This window comes from Gavia stellata, chromosome 18 (assembly GCF_030936135.1).
Source record: "Gavia stellata isolate bGavSte3 chromosome 18, bGavSte3.hap2, whole genome shotgun sequence".
In the NCBI taxonomy this organism is placed as follows: Eukaryota; Metazoa; Chordata; class Aves; order Gaviiformes; family Gaviidae; genus Gavia; species Gavia stellata.
The window spans coordinates 11,206,802-11,223,447 of NC_082611.1; the positions used below are offsets into that span (position 1 = coordinate 11,206,802).

Sequence of the window (16,646 nt, forward strand, 5' to 3'; positions counted from 1 at the left end):
AGTCCCTTTAGTATACTGTTAACCGTGCAACTTCAGCACAGGCAGTTCAATGTCTGCATATTTTTAATGTTATACTTCACGTCACTTTTTTCTTTTTCTGCTTATAACGAGATGTGGAAGTTCCTGAATCACGTACCTGGTATTATAACTTGGGAAGTTTTACACAGCCTCATTTTGTAAGAGGTGACTGACTAGGTTGCTGAAGACGTAACAGTGAAAGAACAGCAAAAGGCAGCTTTCCAAGGATGTTCTCCTTGCTGTTGATGTGAGAACACAATTATTTCAGATGGAAATCTATTGTTTATTACTAAGGACTGACAGTAGAGAGGGCTAACATTAAAAACAAAAACTAACTCTCAATTTACCCAATGATGAATGGGTCCACTGATGCATTTTGCAGTAACAACCCCCAAACTCATCACTGCAGTCTGTCAGAACACCGTAACTTTGAGAAGCTAGACTACACAGAGAGATCCTTAGTTACATACGGAGACATGTTTTTTCAAAGGTGTAAGAATTGCTCTGTTTGCATCGATATTTATTAGCTCTGAACAAAAAATGTTGTCTTGACAGCCTCCAAGTTCAGATTCTAAAGAAGGGCAACTAGACTTCAGTCCCAAATGCATAAAGTTTTCAACCAAAATATTACACAAATAACATTTATTTTTTCCACTGTTTATATTGTTACTCAAATCTAAAAGCCAGCAATCATGAAAAGAAGACAAGAAACCTATGCAGAGAAACTCTACACTGACACACGGACAACACGAGGACACCAGTGACACCATCACTTCCTTTCTACGAGGGAAGATTTTTTTTTTTTGTATTTTCAGCATTCACATATAAACTTCAAATCCTGAAAATAAATACCTCTCTCAGAGTGCTTCACAAGCACCCCAGAGAAAACTATCTACAAATCATACATTCAGCTACTCCGTCATTTTCCACACTTCCAACAATCGTCACTTTTACAAGTCTGAACTTTCATAGCTGGGAAAGTTGTGTGTCAGCTACATATTTAAGAAGCTGTAATGCCTATCATCCAAATACACTTTCCACTATCACGTGGCTTTACCAAATATGGTTCTACAGATAGGAAAAGCTTAAGAGATGTGTGCAAAAGAATCACTGTCAGACTCGATCCATGGCTTCCCTATCGTGGGATCATACCATTACTTTGAAACCAACTCAAAACCAGTCAGAGTACAGTTTGAATACTGACAATGGAATTCTGGTCTCCACACAAATCAGTAGGAAGAAAGACCAGAATTTCACCCCTGATATATAAAGCCTTGTAGAGAAACATTAGTAAACAAAAGTTTTTAGATCAGGAAAAACTATAAAAAAATCCTTCTAAGTCATAAAAAACATTTCAATGTGAAATTCATAAAATATCACCCTATTTATTCTCTAAGCTTTTCTAGCAACATATGACTTTATCATAATATATCTATAGAAATCTGATGATTAAGAAACAATAATTTTTCTTAAATGTAGTTACTTAAACATTTGCCAGTTTGGAAAGTTGAACTAAAGTCTCTTTACAGAGCAAAAAATTGCACACAATTTTCAACCTTTCACTTCTGATTCTCCATGTCATTGAGGGTACGGCACATAACAGTCTGGAGGGGAGCCAACGCTGCTCAGGGGGCTCCGGGTATTTGACTCATAAGAATTTGGAGCAATTCCAACCACACCATCATTTTGCGGGGTTTCTCCTTTCAAAAAGTCATCATCTTCATCTTCAGAAGTACCCTGCATAAATTTAAAAGGATGAGTGAAAGCAGAAAGATACTCCAGGTCTCTATTAAGATCTGGCAGACAAGATGAGTGCTGAGATCAAAAAGGGTATTTCTAAAATAAATTCTGAAATGTTGCAATCATCAAATCTGCTAATCAAAATGCTATAGTAAAGTTTATAAAGTTACCAGTTAACAAAGCTACAACACCGTAAAGCATTTTTACGTGTTATCACAGGAAGGAAAGAAAAACACACCGTTTGAAGGACTCAAAAATCTGACATAGGATAGACATTCTGCAAGAAGGTAAACAGACTATATAGGAGCTTCAGAAGGACCTAATGCAAGACTTGGGTTGTACTACAATTGTCATGACTAGTTGGAATGATAAGAGAATGAGATGTACTCTCATTATGAAATTTGGGAACTAAATCATATCTACAAAGTGGATTTCCCAGTGACATCAGCGTGTCCATATTCTGAGAGCGTTCATAAGCCTTCACAACAGTCTTGTGCTGACAGACTAACTCCTCTGCAGAAGAGGGGAAAAGTGTTCTGAAAGCAAGGATGGATGAATCCCTAAAGCTTCCTAATTTCAATCACAATTCCCCCCAAATGTTTAGTGTATTCACATCTACTAAAAAAAATTAATCCTGCAATAGAAGCAGCTGATTTGGCAAAAGCTGAAATGCATTTTGATCAGAAAAGATTACTTTTTTAATGGGTTTCTTCAGATTCTCAAGATCTTCAGCACTCAGCTCTTCCCAAAACTGATAAAAAGGATCAATGGTCTTCTTTGATCTGAAAGAGGAATTAAACACAGTATGAGCTCACGTATTCAGTAAAAGTCATATGTAGTTCATTTTAATAATACAATATAAAATGCTTGGCATTTTGATAGCCCTCTGTAGGGCTTTACAAGCTATTCCATTAATCCCTATATAACCCCCAATTAATCCCACGAAGAAATAACGCCATTTTGCTGATAGGGATAAATTACAAGTGTTTGCTTGAGGAGTTCTGATACAGTCAGGTCTCCTAATTCCTAGCTGGGTATTTTTAACAGCTACACTATGTACGCAAATAAGCATAATTGTCTTCCAATTTTTTGAGATATTAATAATTTTATTAATGTTATTAAATAATATTTAAATTTGTCTAAAAGTAAATTTATCATATATATAACTCTATGTGATTTACTACTATGTATTAATATAATTATTAATATTAATTTCTATTTCTAAGAAAGGTCTCCCTTCTGTGGAGACAGATTTTTTTTTTAAGAGACAAAAAAAAGCCAGAATGTTGCCCTCTAACATTAAAAAGTGATTAAAGCATCATAGCACTAGGCATTTTGAAAAGCTGCAAATAATCCACTATGCATTAAAAAGGCAAGATATTTTAAGTAAGTCGAAGTTTCCAATCAAGAAGCAATACACTCAATGTGCAAAAAAGCCAACCCAAACCAAAACAACAACAACAAAGTGACACACCACCACCACCAAAATATGTATTAGGCTAACATTATATTTTAGAGACTGCTTAAAACAAGGAAAACCAAAAGAAAAGTCACCAAACATCAACTAGACCTTCCAGGAAACTGGGTCCTGTTCCTTCTTCATTGCTGTATGTCACAGTGGGGGTAAATTTCAGTTCAAACCTTTTACAATCTCGGGTTAAAATATGCAACATGAAAGGTACTAAAGATCAGGTAAGAAAGTGAACTGTAGAAACACTGTCAGTTTCTTACAGTTTTAGTTCATTATTTTCTACAAGGCAGAAATGAGTTGTTTATTTCTAAACTATACCTTTTGAGCATGTAGGGATCAAAGGGGAAGAAACTGTCAAGTGGGTTAGTGCATGTCTGCACAAGGTCACCCCCAGTGCCACTCCGAACAACTGGTATAAACTGCCTGTTGTTCCTCTCAATAATTGTGTAGCAGAACACCAACTGGTACTTCCTTTAAAAAGGTAATAAAGAAGAAAGAAGCATTTCTAGCACACCAAAAGCAAGAATTTCAGATGGTATTAAAATACGAAGTTATTTTTTAACAAACATCACTTCTATCTTCCATTTTCCAGCTGATATTAGGAGTTTTCAAGATAGTCACAAGGCAAGGAGTCTATTTTCATCCTCTACATGCCTATAAACTTCACTCCAAGTAGAATCATACTGGCTCCAACACAAACCAATCAGTTTCATAGTACCACAGGATTTCATTGAAACTGAACCAGAAGTAAACTTATCCCACCTAGAATATAGGCAGTGTTATATGAGTTGTCTTAGATAATACTCAATACTGTGCCTAACAAAACCCATGTTCTAAGTACTGTGTTGTTTTTCAATACACAAACAAAAAGACCTATATCAAGCTGAAACCAAAATAAATGAGTAGGTACCTGGTAATGGCAGCAAACAAGTTCACAACAGAGGGTATACAAATCTTCAGGGGGTTTAGCTGACACATGACAATGCGCTCAAAATTTAAACTCTGCAGATATGACAGGCCTTGAAAATAAGAACAATTGACAAATACAGGTTATATATCATATAAGCTGAACTTAGTTTCTAAGAATTTCCAGTCTGACCAGCCTGCACTCTGCACAACACCACAGAAGCGCATCCTAGGGCACTCTCTTACAGTAGATATCTAGCCCATGGCTTGTTCAGCCGAAAAGCTACTTGAAATAACAGTAACCTGCCACAGTCAAGGGATCCTTCTAACACAGACACTACACTTACATACCCATTAGCGGGACTGACAGAGGCACAGAGTTATCAAAACAGATTATTAATTGAAGCCCACACTAGTTTTATATAGCTGGAATTCAAACATGCTCAGTAAGTGGGGCCAGATATAAATGTTGATGCGTTTTCCCCCACTACTGAAAGCAATGCTGATAAAAAGATTATTTAGCTTGGTAGCCCAGCAGATGTGCAAGCCATGTCACTTTATTTAAAGCACAACAACATAAACTTGCCATCAGGTACTTGACTGAATTGACCATTATGAAACACATCAACAGTAAAACCTGCAAATGAATCCCAATACCGTTCAAACCTAATATACTCACCTTTCCTTAAGTTTCCATCCAAAAGTTGCTTATGACGGAAAATAAGTGTATAGAACACTGCCTGACATGTGGAATAAAATGGCCCATGGAGAGCTACATCACAGTAAGCGTTAGTCCCCGTATCCTGATTATCAATGTATTTATGCATCCAGTTCACCAGAAGATCCAGGCATGCTTTTACTGTACTATAATGGAGGAAAAAAAAGTGTAAAAATAGCACCTGAAATGTCAGTAAGAAAATCTCATTGTAAAAAAGGAGATTCTGTTATGAGCTTTCTCCTTTATCTCAGCATGAAATGAATCAATGTATCAGCACTGAAAACACCAATCAGCGAAAGCACAAGATGCCAAGAGATGAATCCATGAACGCATGTTGCATGTGAAATGCACTTAGGATCCTGGGCTACAGCTAGTACAGAGAGATGCCTCCTGTGTCCAACAAGTAATCCCAATATCAAATTAAGTTCAACATTAAAGTCATAGAGCCCGCCCTGAACAGCATAAAAATACAGGAATGTGTACATACAAAAGAAGACATTTTCACCCATCTGCCAAAGTATTTTAATCCATCTGTATCAAAATACTAGAACACTTGACTTCCCTGTCTGAGTCTACATAAAATGTCTAACATTGGGCATTAAAAATATCTGCCTCTGAATATCAGATATACCAGGCACCCATGACTTGGCCTGAAGTCAACATAACCTACCCGTGCACAGCATTTCTTGGTAAGTGAAGCCTTAAACAGCAAGTCATGGATCCCAGCAATCATTAGTCTGCATCCTGTAAATGCAAAACTTTCCTGGAAACTTCAAGACAATACTGAAACAGTATTGTAGAAAGGACAAACAAGACTATTGATTTAGGCTTCGTGGCAAAGCAGTGGGAATAGAAGATCAACACCGTGTGTGCATTCTGTGAATTCTGTACTCAACTTCAGCAATCATCATAAATTGTTTGGTTCTGCTCATAAATTGAAATAACTTACACAACTGGAATAAATTTAGCTCTTGCCAAGAAGCTGCCAATATAACTCCCAGCAGTCTGCCTGATCACTGAAGGATTGTTTGGATCATGCAGTTTTTTCCAAAGATGGTCTAAAAATGCCTCAGCCAACCCCTAGAAACAAGATACATAGAAATTATGAGTTGTTATGCTGACAACAGATTCCCAATACTCAATACGAGACTCCTAATACTCAATTCCCACAATCTCCATAACAAAACCATAGAAAAAACATTTACCTATAACTGTAGTAAATAACTGCTCCTACACATGGTGGAAGACCACTCTTTTCTGTGTCTTTTTCCACACTTAGTTGTAAAAAGTAAATGGAACCAGAAGTCTAGGAAAAGTCAGGAATAGATACATGGGAAGTGTTTAAAAAGAAGAGCGTAAGAAGGTAAACATGAAGTGACTGTTCACTGTCTCTTGTAGCAGAAGAGGTCAGGAACATCCAATGAAAATAGTAGGAAGCTGACTTCACAGAAACAAAAGCAATTCTTCACCTTCAATGGTTATATTGTGGAAGTTTTTGCCACAGAAGTTCATGATGCCAAAAATTCACATCAGTACAAAAAGCCTAATATCATTAGATATTTTCTCCTTGAATTTGTCCATCATGGGCTGTTACCATGAAAGAATGTCACTTTGGCTCAGGAAGTTACCAGACTGCTGCTGGAGGCTGAAAGGATTTTCTAGCAAAGCATTGTAACATGCTTGGTCCATTCTGATATTCTTTCCAACACATCCACTATTCACCACTGTCAGAGACTGGGCATTAGCTTAACCGGATCTTTAGCTAGTCTTACGCAAAAAGTATGCATGTTCTTATTTTTATATGGTAAGAGAAAGAACAATAGTTTGCTTGAGAGACATGGGAAAATGAGGGGAGGAACAAACAGCAGACACGAATTTCAAACTGAAGAGCTAAACCAGACAGTATCTTTAAGATAGTTTCGGGATGCTGAAGAAACTTGCTGAAGCACTCTGTCTCAGGTTCAACAGTCCAACTGATTCTTGTAAAAGAGGTCCATTAACCAAGTTCCTTCACACTAGCTTAGACTCCATCTGTTTAAAGTTTATGAATGCGGGAAGAGAAACCACAAAGAAAAACTCGAAGATAACAGAGAAGGAAAAGCAAGCAAACATCAAATCCTGATGTACTATCTTCAGACGAGAATTACAGCAGAAAACAACTATTTTTTTGTAAAAAAAGCTAAAAACAAGCATGCAGAAATGACAGGAGACACCGCATTTTAAAAACAGCTTCTACTCACCAATTTAAAGCTACAGATGTAAAACATGAAATACTGTACATGACATGAAGCATGGGTTGGTAAAATGAGCTTGTCAAAAACAGAAACCAGATCCCGATACAAATCCTTTGTGTTGTTGATATCAAGCTTGCCTACACAACAAAAAAAAGAAGAAAACAGAACAAAATGAGCCATTTCAGGTTTTTTTCCTGCCTTCATGCTGCAAAAGTGGCATTTGTATCTTTCTAAACCAGTAAGAAATATGTAAAGAAACACTGTCAAGTTGACTTCTAGGCTTATCTGACATCTAAAAAGTATCTATAGGACTTCAGTTCTACTGCTTTTTACATTGGTGTATACGGAGAATATCTGTGTATGCGTGCGCACATGTGTATAAAACTGGGAGACATGCAAACTTTGCAATAATGTGTGAATTCAGAAGAGCCAGAAGAAAACACTAAGAAATAAATTACCTGACTTATGTGAAGAAGATAGAGCAAAATGGTTTCTAAATATTCTGTTTTAAATATATAAATCTAACAAATTCAAACCCTTAATAAAAGCCAGTGTAAGATATTTCTTTCAGGGTTTTTTTCCTATAACACAAAGCCTTGCTGTAGCAATTCCAATTGAGTGACGTGGCTGGTTGTTTTAATCTACTTCCAGTCCTTGTGATGTTGAAAGGATCCATAATTATAATACTCAAAGCAATACAGTAGAGCAAATGATAAAACACTGTGGTTAAATCAGAAAGCATTTCTAATCCCCTAAGTTTTGCAGTGTAACAAAGAAACAGAACGCTATTTAACCTTATACCCTGTAATACCGCAGTTTGGATACAGTGTCATATTTATACAATCAAAACTGATGACTAGACCTTTAAAGTCATAAATGTACCTTTGCATCTTCTGCCAATAACACTGGTCAGAGGCAGGAATGTGGCCTACAGCCTGCTGATGGCAGAATTTTGCCAGTAAAGGGTGAGAGCTCTATCTTGCAGCAGCAGAAAGCAAGAACTCCTCTTAAGTTTTTCCTACTTGTTAGCAAAACAACAAATTTGGTTATAGTTCAAGTGTTCTTACCATCCACGTGGCAAACATCTTTAATATAGGAAAACAGGATAGTCATCAAAATATCAAGGCGCTCTGCTAGTGGATGGGCCATTCTCTCACTACTGGAAGAGACAACTTTGTTTCCTTTCCTTTCTTCATCTTCCTCCTGGCAGATAAAATGGCAGTCATGCAGCTTTTATATACACAACATCACAAAGACAGCAATTACAGGAAAAGCTAAACTAAATTTCTCTTTCAGTGATATGCTGAAGTTTTGTCTTTTTTTTTTTTTTGAAAAAGCAGTATCTAATTACACAGCTTAGTGTAAGCAAATTTTTGTAAACTCAGCCAACTACCATGAATTCTTTAATTAACTTTACGTATAGCTGCTTGTGTTTTTACATAATGAAATTGATTCACTGCATGTACGCTGGCTATTTACATGAATAAAGTCAACACCTGGAGAACACATTAATCATTTGTCAGCTGTTCAGGTTTCAAGAGCTGTGTGCAGTGCAGTAACGACAAAGCAGTAATGTATTCCTACACTGTCTTAGTTCATAGGCACCTCAAAAGTGAAAATTTTACTAAAAAACCTTTAGTAGAACAAGATAGCGAACCATGTCAAAAAGTCCCTCTTCTGTAGATTTTTCCTCACTATCAGAGTTATTAGTTTCTTCAGCGTCTTCAATATCTTGATGTGGAGTACTAACCTACAGTTGCAAAAAAGAAATTAATTTTTATAAGACCATGACAATAATATGAAACCTTTTTTTATTATTTATATAAGAAATAACAACACGAGTAATTTCTAAACTAGATTTTGTCCTTGACTAAACAAACATTTTAAAAGGTAATGATATGTATGTAATACACAAACACACACTCCAAGCTGCCTGCAACTTTACCTCCAGAATATAAGCTTTCCCCAGACTGTTATATGCTGAGGTTCTCCAAAATAAAAAGCCTTTATCGTTTATAATGCTACCTGTCTTTTTTAAGACTGTAAATCGTTTTACTTCAAAGGGATGATAAAACAGATCAACCACACAAAGAGAAGCATGTTCTCTGCACATTAACACTGATCACCATGGAAATTATTTTGATTCTGGCACAGAGATTCCATGCAGGGTGTAAGAGTACACATCACACAGTTACCCTCAGGTGTGGGAACATCTTAAGACTGGAAATGGAGTGTAAATTTCATTGGTTTTATACTCATGATCACAAACACTACTGCAACATGGTTTTTGCTGCGCTTAACACCAAAGCATATTTAATTTCCTACTCCATGGATTTTAACACCAAGCTTCCTTAAAAGATGATACAGAACAAACTTACATCCAACTTTAACAGCTTCTCAATAATAAGCTCCAGAATTTGAAGCCTCAGAGTTGGAAGGTACACCGTAACTCGTAGCAGGTTATGAACATAACATTCCTATAACACAAAAATTAATTGATATCTATAATAATGTTAACAGAAAGTCTAATTCCTGCCAAGGATTTTTAGAAAACAAGTTTCTTAATTTGTTATCTAAAGAGCCAGAAATAGGTTTAAACAGACTGTATTCAATCTAGAATAAGTTAATGTATAAGCCAAACATCAACTTTCAATTGTTAAGCTGTGTGATCATTAACTTCTTAATCTACTATTTCCAACTATCTCTAGACAGAATGAGTATAAATATTCTGTAAGAAAAGTTATTCATTTCCATAGGACTTTATGTCTAAACTTTCCCTAAGAAAATTAGAACAAGCATATTCCTCACTACATCTGGAACCAGGTCTAGTAGAACTGTTTAAAGTGAGACTGAATAAATCTTTTTTTCAGGTTATTATAATATACCAATAACAATTCTATATTCCACAGGTAAGTCTCCTCAGAGTCGTCCTGATTATAATACAAACAGGTTAACAGACAAGTTCTGTGAATGTGCATGTGCCCACCCATGTATACACACATATGTACAAAAGACAACATTGCAACTTTCATATAGCAAAACTGTCAACTCAATACATAAAACTAGTTAAAGTGCCACATTTAAGTACACCATAGTCTCTTTGTGAATATGCATTAAAACACAACCTTTAATTACATGAGCACATATGATTTTTCCACAGACCATATGGCTCGCTCAGTACATAAAATGGATAAAGCTAGTTTAATGAGAATGTATACATTGGAAATATTTAAAAACAATGCATGGACCATATTTTTATTACACTTCATTTGAACCTTGCCCTGAAAACACAGTTAAGAGTTTCTTCACGACTTGCTCCTCATTGTGCTGCTAAATAAAAAAAAAAAAAATTCTTCTCCTAACACAATGCAAGAGCTATTATCCCCCTCATTTTACAGATAGGGAACTGAGGCCCAAAGTTATTTGGATTAAAAAAATAAAAAATAAAAAACCTAGCAAGGTATACAAAGAACTTTGGGGGTTTTCCAGCACTTGATGAGTTCAAAACAGCTCCAGCTGAACTTGGCTGGCCGACCAGGGCTCTGCCTTTCTGTAAAATAAAGTGCCAACATATCAAGTTGGAACAAGTAAATATGAAAATCTCACAAGAGCTGTAACCTGTCAAAAGTTACCAGCTTGCTTTTCAGCACACATGAGCGCTATACTAAAGATGTAATAAAACAATTTAACACCCTACACTACCGGCAACTTGGATTTCACCTATAACGTCCATTGCTTTCTGTTTGCTTATCAAATCCCCTGTTCTTCTGGTAAATACTTTCCACTTTTGACAACAAATGAGACAGGTATCCTACCATCTCCTTACTCTACAACCCTGAGACTCAAAGAGGTCCATCTTGTGCATTGATTAAGAAAGCAATCCTGTGGAAAAGATAGGCAGTTATGTCATTAAAGACTAGCATAATGCTTATGCACAAGAAACTTAACTATGCTTGGACAACCTTATACTAAACAGACACACACATATATGTACACATATATAAAAAAATAACAAGAATCTTAAAGCAATACACTCAAAAATCTGCATTCAATGCCACCAAATCAGCTGTGAAACCATAAAGTATATTTACACATTAAAAAACAAGTGAACAAATAAACAAAAATATTCACAGCTCTTACCAGAGTTCTTTCTGATTTATTAATGAAAGGAAAATTTTCCACAAGTATCGGCATGAGAAATTGTGGTGTCCTACAATTAAAAAAAAAAACAACCAAAAAAACAAACCCCAAAAGTTATAGGTTATTACCACAAGAGCAAATATTGAAGCTCCAGCACTATAAAGACAGATGGGAATAAGCTTATTTCACAGTAACTTTATTTTAAGGTAAGCAATTGTATAAAACCTGTTTTTGCAAGGATCACCGAACAGATAATAAGCGTCAAACTTTCACTGTGGACTTGTTAGAAGCCACTTCAAATACGACACTATAAATGACTTTCCCTACTTCCTATTTCCATTAACAGGATTTTCAGCTGCTGATGCCTATAGAAATTTCATAATGATTGGATACAGCATTCCACCAGTTAATCAACATTAGGAAAAATCATGCAATGAAACTAAGTATTATACTTCAAATTAAGAGGGGAAAAAAAAAATCATCAGTTCACAAGCTTTAAATCTGCAACGAAAGGGCATACAAAAACCATGTTATTATATACTTACGAAGGAACATATCTTGCAACAGTCTGCAATGCTCTATGGCATGTATTAAAGTTTTCAGAAAGGTCTAGAGAAAGAAAAAAGTACTCTTATGCATTTGGTTACAGAAAACTAAATCAGGAACCAGCAAAAACAGTTCATATCAACTAAACAATTTAAAGAATCCCAAGGAAATTGCATTTGTCAAAATGTTGTTTGTTTGTTTGCTTTTAAGTTGAACTGCCTTACTACCAAAATAAACATGAAAAACAATTCCAAATAAAATTCACAGCATCACAATCAATAAACTCTGAATGTGCTGCCAGCCTAAAGGCCAGGTATCGTTGTTATACGTTCTCATACTGAACACTAAACTTGGAAATCCAAAATTTATGCCACAATACAGAAATATTTAGAAGATATGCTGAATCCGAGTGGGTAACTAGATAAAATCTATCGAAAGATTATGCCTCATTTTCACGAGAGTCAAAGAAACAGCTAATTAGTCTTCTGTAGCAGGCTTTTTTAATCCAAACAGTGTCACAAATGAACAGCAGAACAGTAGTCATTTTGGATCAACAAAAGCAGAACTGAAATTTATTCCAGCATTCAAGAAAAGAAAACATCAAATTCTTGAAAGACATTTAGCTATCTGTTCACCTTATCAGTAAATACACTAATTATGTGCCATTTTTGTTATCAGTAGCAATTGTATTTGAGCTTACCGCAGGCAGACAACAAAAAGAGACTCAAGAATCCCCCAAACTACCTAGTTTTATTGAGGCAAATAAAATGGAAAACAAACAACCCCTAACTTTTCTTTGACTTTGAAACAATCTAGGAGCGGGAATGTTTTCCTATGCATTCATTCTTACTCCTACAGATACTGCACCAATAGGAATATTTTGAAAATAACAAGGACTGGGTCACCACACCACTGATTTGAGTACAAGAAAGTCTTTGGCTTGGAAATTTAAGGATGTACTATTTCTTAATGTTTCATATTAACTCGGCTAAATTAATTTTGTAAAAAAGGAGCAACATGCACTGTACACTTCTTTAGTAAAGGTATCACAGCAGCATATACAAGCCATGCTTCCTTTATACTCACTTTCATCATCATCATCAGAATCTGAAATATCCACATCATCTTCTCTGATGGTTATTCGAGCTAGCAAAAAGTGAGATTATTATATCAAAATTGTACAAATCTTACAGGTAACAGTTTCAATGCCAAATCAAACGCACTGGACAACAGTCTTCATCAGGCCTAAAGCATCAAAATTATCCCCAAGACTTTCTGAAATAAGCAGCAGCTCATCATTACATTCACAGAACCAGGAGGTTCTTGAGACCACCTGACATAATCCTCATTGCAGCTTTTGGGTTTTAGTAATAACAACATTATACAGCTCATCCCTTTCCAAGATGTCTTCATAAAGGGGGTCTGTATGAGCCGCTAGAATATGCCTTCTAAAATCTAGGTACAGAAAGATATCTGTATCACAATTCAACCATTCAAGTTAAGAAAGTAATCAACAGGATAAAAACCCAACCCAATAATTAATTGTGTCATGCATTATATTTATACAGAATTCATCTAGGAAAGACATTTTGATAAGCAAACAAAGAAGATTAAGAGAAAAGTAACTTACGGGGGACAAACTGCAATACAATCATCCGAAGGCATGGCCTAAGATGGACAGTTTGTGCTGACACTAGATTGCCAAGAAAACCCAGATATTCTTCCACTACCTCTCGGCTTCTTCTCAACCATGGCAGCTTCTGCAAGTAAGCAGAGACCAAGATGTCAAAGAAAGATGTTTTGAGTATGAAGTTCTTAAGCTTCCCATATAGCAGACTGATATTTACCAGCAAAATGCTGACCAGCTGTTCAAGCTCTTTGGTCAAATACGCAACAGAAGCTCGAAATTCATGCAGCCAATTGATGATCTGGGCATCCTTAAAATAAGCAGAAAAAATAGATTACTATTCCAATAAACTGTATTACCTTTTACTAGAAAATAACAAAATCCTTAAAATAAAAAGTCAAAGATTAAGATTGCAAATAGAAATTATTTTCACATTAACATGCAAGGAATTCCTTTAAGTTTGTGTCCTCACCAATTAAAGTTCTTGCATTCAAGAATAAATGCACACCAACTCCTAAACCAACAGCCTACCTGGAAGGCTTCAGTTACAGACTGAGCAAGGCACGCAAATCTCACTCACACAGAACATGTTTAAACAAAACGGCATTCAATCTTAGTTTTCTTTCCTTTTTGCTCTAGTTTAAGTAGAAGGGACATTGAAGTCTTACTGAAAGAAGAGAGATACTGAAACAGCAGCAAATCTAGACAGAAAGTTTTACACTGATTTTGCTTGTACGCTATAAAAGGCCTGCTAAAAACAAAGTATTTTACAAAATGTCCTCTTTAAAGAGAAAAGGAACTCAATATAGCATTATGCTTCCTGCAGCATTCTTCTCACAGGTTTGTGGTTTAATTGAAAGGGGAAAAAAAAAAAGGAAAAAGAAAAGGAAAGACAGCAGATGTGGTGGGTACTCACAGCTATACAGAAGAGCCGTGAAACAATACTTCTAGGTATAACTACTAAATGCATACATATCTTACTGCTTAATTAAACAAGTTTTTAGTGAGAATAGGAGAAGGTAAAAATTCATGCAACTTAAAGGCTGTGAAAGTCAGAAACCATGGTTTGATGTACAGCAGTAATCCGTAAAGGCAAGTATCAGTGATCTAGCAAGACGGTATCTGGAACAAAGACAGACCCTGTCTCAAAGCAAAAAGTTTCTCACTCTAGAGCAAAGACCCAGTAAGCATGCAATGTCATATATCACGATCCTGTATAAGATATATACATGTATAAACAAACAATTGCTTTTCTTCCATTTAGAGTTTTAATTCTGATAGTTTCCACAAGGCAAAAAGCTGTTAAATGCAGCTAAATGTTTAAAGCAAAGGATTTGGGTAAGCACCAGAATGACTTGTCTGATGATTACACTCAGACAGCCGAACTTTGAATCATCAGACCCCTTACTACCAAGGCTCTTACCTTTATGTCCGGATCTGACAGCTGATGCTTTAACAACTCAAAATCTGTGGTCTCACCCTAGTAGGGGAAAGAAAAATAAGTCAGTATCGCTCATATTATTTCCATCAAAAAATACAAATGTCATCAACATATCTGAACAACCTAGTATTGTTGAACAGTAACACGAGGAACACAAGTAGGCGAGAAAGCTCAAGGAAGGCTGAAGCAGCAGTAACGGAGTGCTGTCCCTGAAAGACAAGCGAAGCCGCTGGGTCTTTTTCAGCTGCTCTCCCTGTAGACACAGTTGTGATCATTTTGCACCCTTTGGCATAAGGCAGGCTTTACAGGGCGTCACTCAGGTTGACTCACAGGGAAAGTCTTTTCACTCGCACGGCAATACCGCCTGGCACAAGCCTACAGCACGCTGCCGCCTTCAGGTTTTTTTCTTAAGCCTTCAGACACGGTTTGTGTAAGGCGAAACGAGCCTTCCCATCGACATGACACCCCAGGAACCAGCGCACCGGCCGGGCCCGCAGCCTGGAGGAAGAGGAGCCCACCCGCGCAGAGCCGCAGTCACCTTTTCGTACTTCAGCAAGATATCCGTCAGAGTGCCCCCGAACCGCACCGTCTTCCTGGGCGGGGAGCTGATGAACTCGTCCCCTCCCAGCATGGTCGCGGCCCCGCGCCTGAGGGAAGGCGAAGCCGCGTGAGCACCCGCGGGCCTCACCGCGCCCGCCCTCAGCAGCCCGGCCCGCCCGCGGGCCCCCACCGGCCCACGCGCCCCTCTCCTCAGCGAACGGGCAGGAGCCGCCCCCCCCCGCTCCGGGACCCCAACCCCCGGGGACCCCGCCGCTATCCCGCCTTGCCTTGCGGTGACGGCAGCACGCGCCCCGCTAGCGGGGCAGGCGCCGCCGCGCGCCGCGCCCCTCGCGCGCTGCCTGCCCGCGCCGCCACATGCCGCACCCGGGCGGAAAGAACGCGCGCCCCGCCGGAAACGGGGAGCGCTCCTCCCCTCGCACCATAGAGAGGCGCGGCTGGAAGGGCCGCAGCTGCTCTGGCCCTGCCGTCGGTGGTGCGGGCGGACTGAGAGGGAGGCGAGTGGGGGCGCGGAACGGGCGCTTTCCTCCCCCGCGGTGCGCGGCCAGGGGAGCGGGGCTGAAGCCGGGCGGGAGCGGCGGGAAGCTCTGCCGGCGCCGCCGTTTCGCTTTTAACATTGACACCTGGGGGTAACGACAGCGTCGCCCCGCACCGGCACAGACAGCCCGCACTCACGGGCGGCGGGTATCGGAGGGCGGCGTTGGTGAGCGCGTGAGCCGACGTCAGCGTTGGGGTTCGGCGCGTCCTAGGGAAGCAGAATTCCAGGTTTAACCACGACGTGCGATGGCGCGGTCAGAATTCAGGTTCCTTTACAAGCAAGCTCTCCCTGGCCCGGCCGGAGACGACCCCGCGGGCGGCTGCCCCGAGCCGGTCACAGCCGCGCTCCCGGGTCTTCCAGACCGAGAACCGAGTACCGCAGCCGCGAGGGGACAGCTAAAGGATCCGAACGACTTGCTGAGACTTGCACCTCGAATCCTGTGTTCAGTTTTGTGCCCCTCACTACAAGAAGGACACAGAGGTGCCGGAGCGTGTCCAGAGAAGGGCGACAAAGCTGGTGAGGGGTCTGGAGCACAAGTCTGATGAGGAGCGGCTGAGGGAGCTGGGGTTGTTCAGTCTGGAGAAGAGGAGGCTGAGGGGAGACCTCATCGCTCTCTACAACTACCTGAAAGGGGGTTGTGGTGAGGTGGGTGTTGGTCTCTTCTCCCAAGTGACAAATGACAGGACAAGAGGAAATGGCCTCAAGTTGC

General features: G+C 38.8%; 1 protein-coding gene across 1 annotated transcript; it reads right to left on the minus strand.

The window, feature by feature from the left end:
- Nucleotides 1-434: 434 nt before the first annotated feature.
- On the minus strand, nt 435-15,484 carry RRN3 (RRN3 homolog, RNA polymerase I transcription factor). The gene is made up of 17 exons (XM_059826309.1): nt 15,380-15,484; nt 14,824-14,880; nt 13,621-13,710; nt 13,404-13,533; nt 12,860-12,919; nt 11,773-11,836; nt 11,228-11,297; nt 9,466-9,564; nt 8,745-8,837; nt 8,155-8,290; nt 7,094-7,224; nt 5,803-5,933; nt 4,815-4,999; nt 4,140-4,248; nt 3,548-3,700; nt 2,453-2,540; nt 435-1,755 (listed from the first exon to the last, which is right to left on the minus strand). The coding sequence occupies exons 1-17, from the start codon at nt 15,470-15,472 to the stop codon at nt 1,597-1,599; spliced, it is 1,848 nt and encodes a 615-aa protein (XP_059682292.1). The 5' UTR covers nt 15,473-15,484; the 3' UTR covers nt 435-1,596.
- Nucleotides 15,485-16,646: the final 1,162 nt, after the last annotated feature.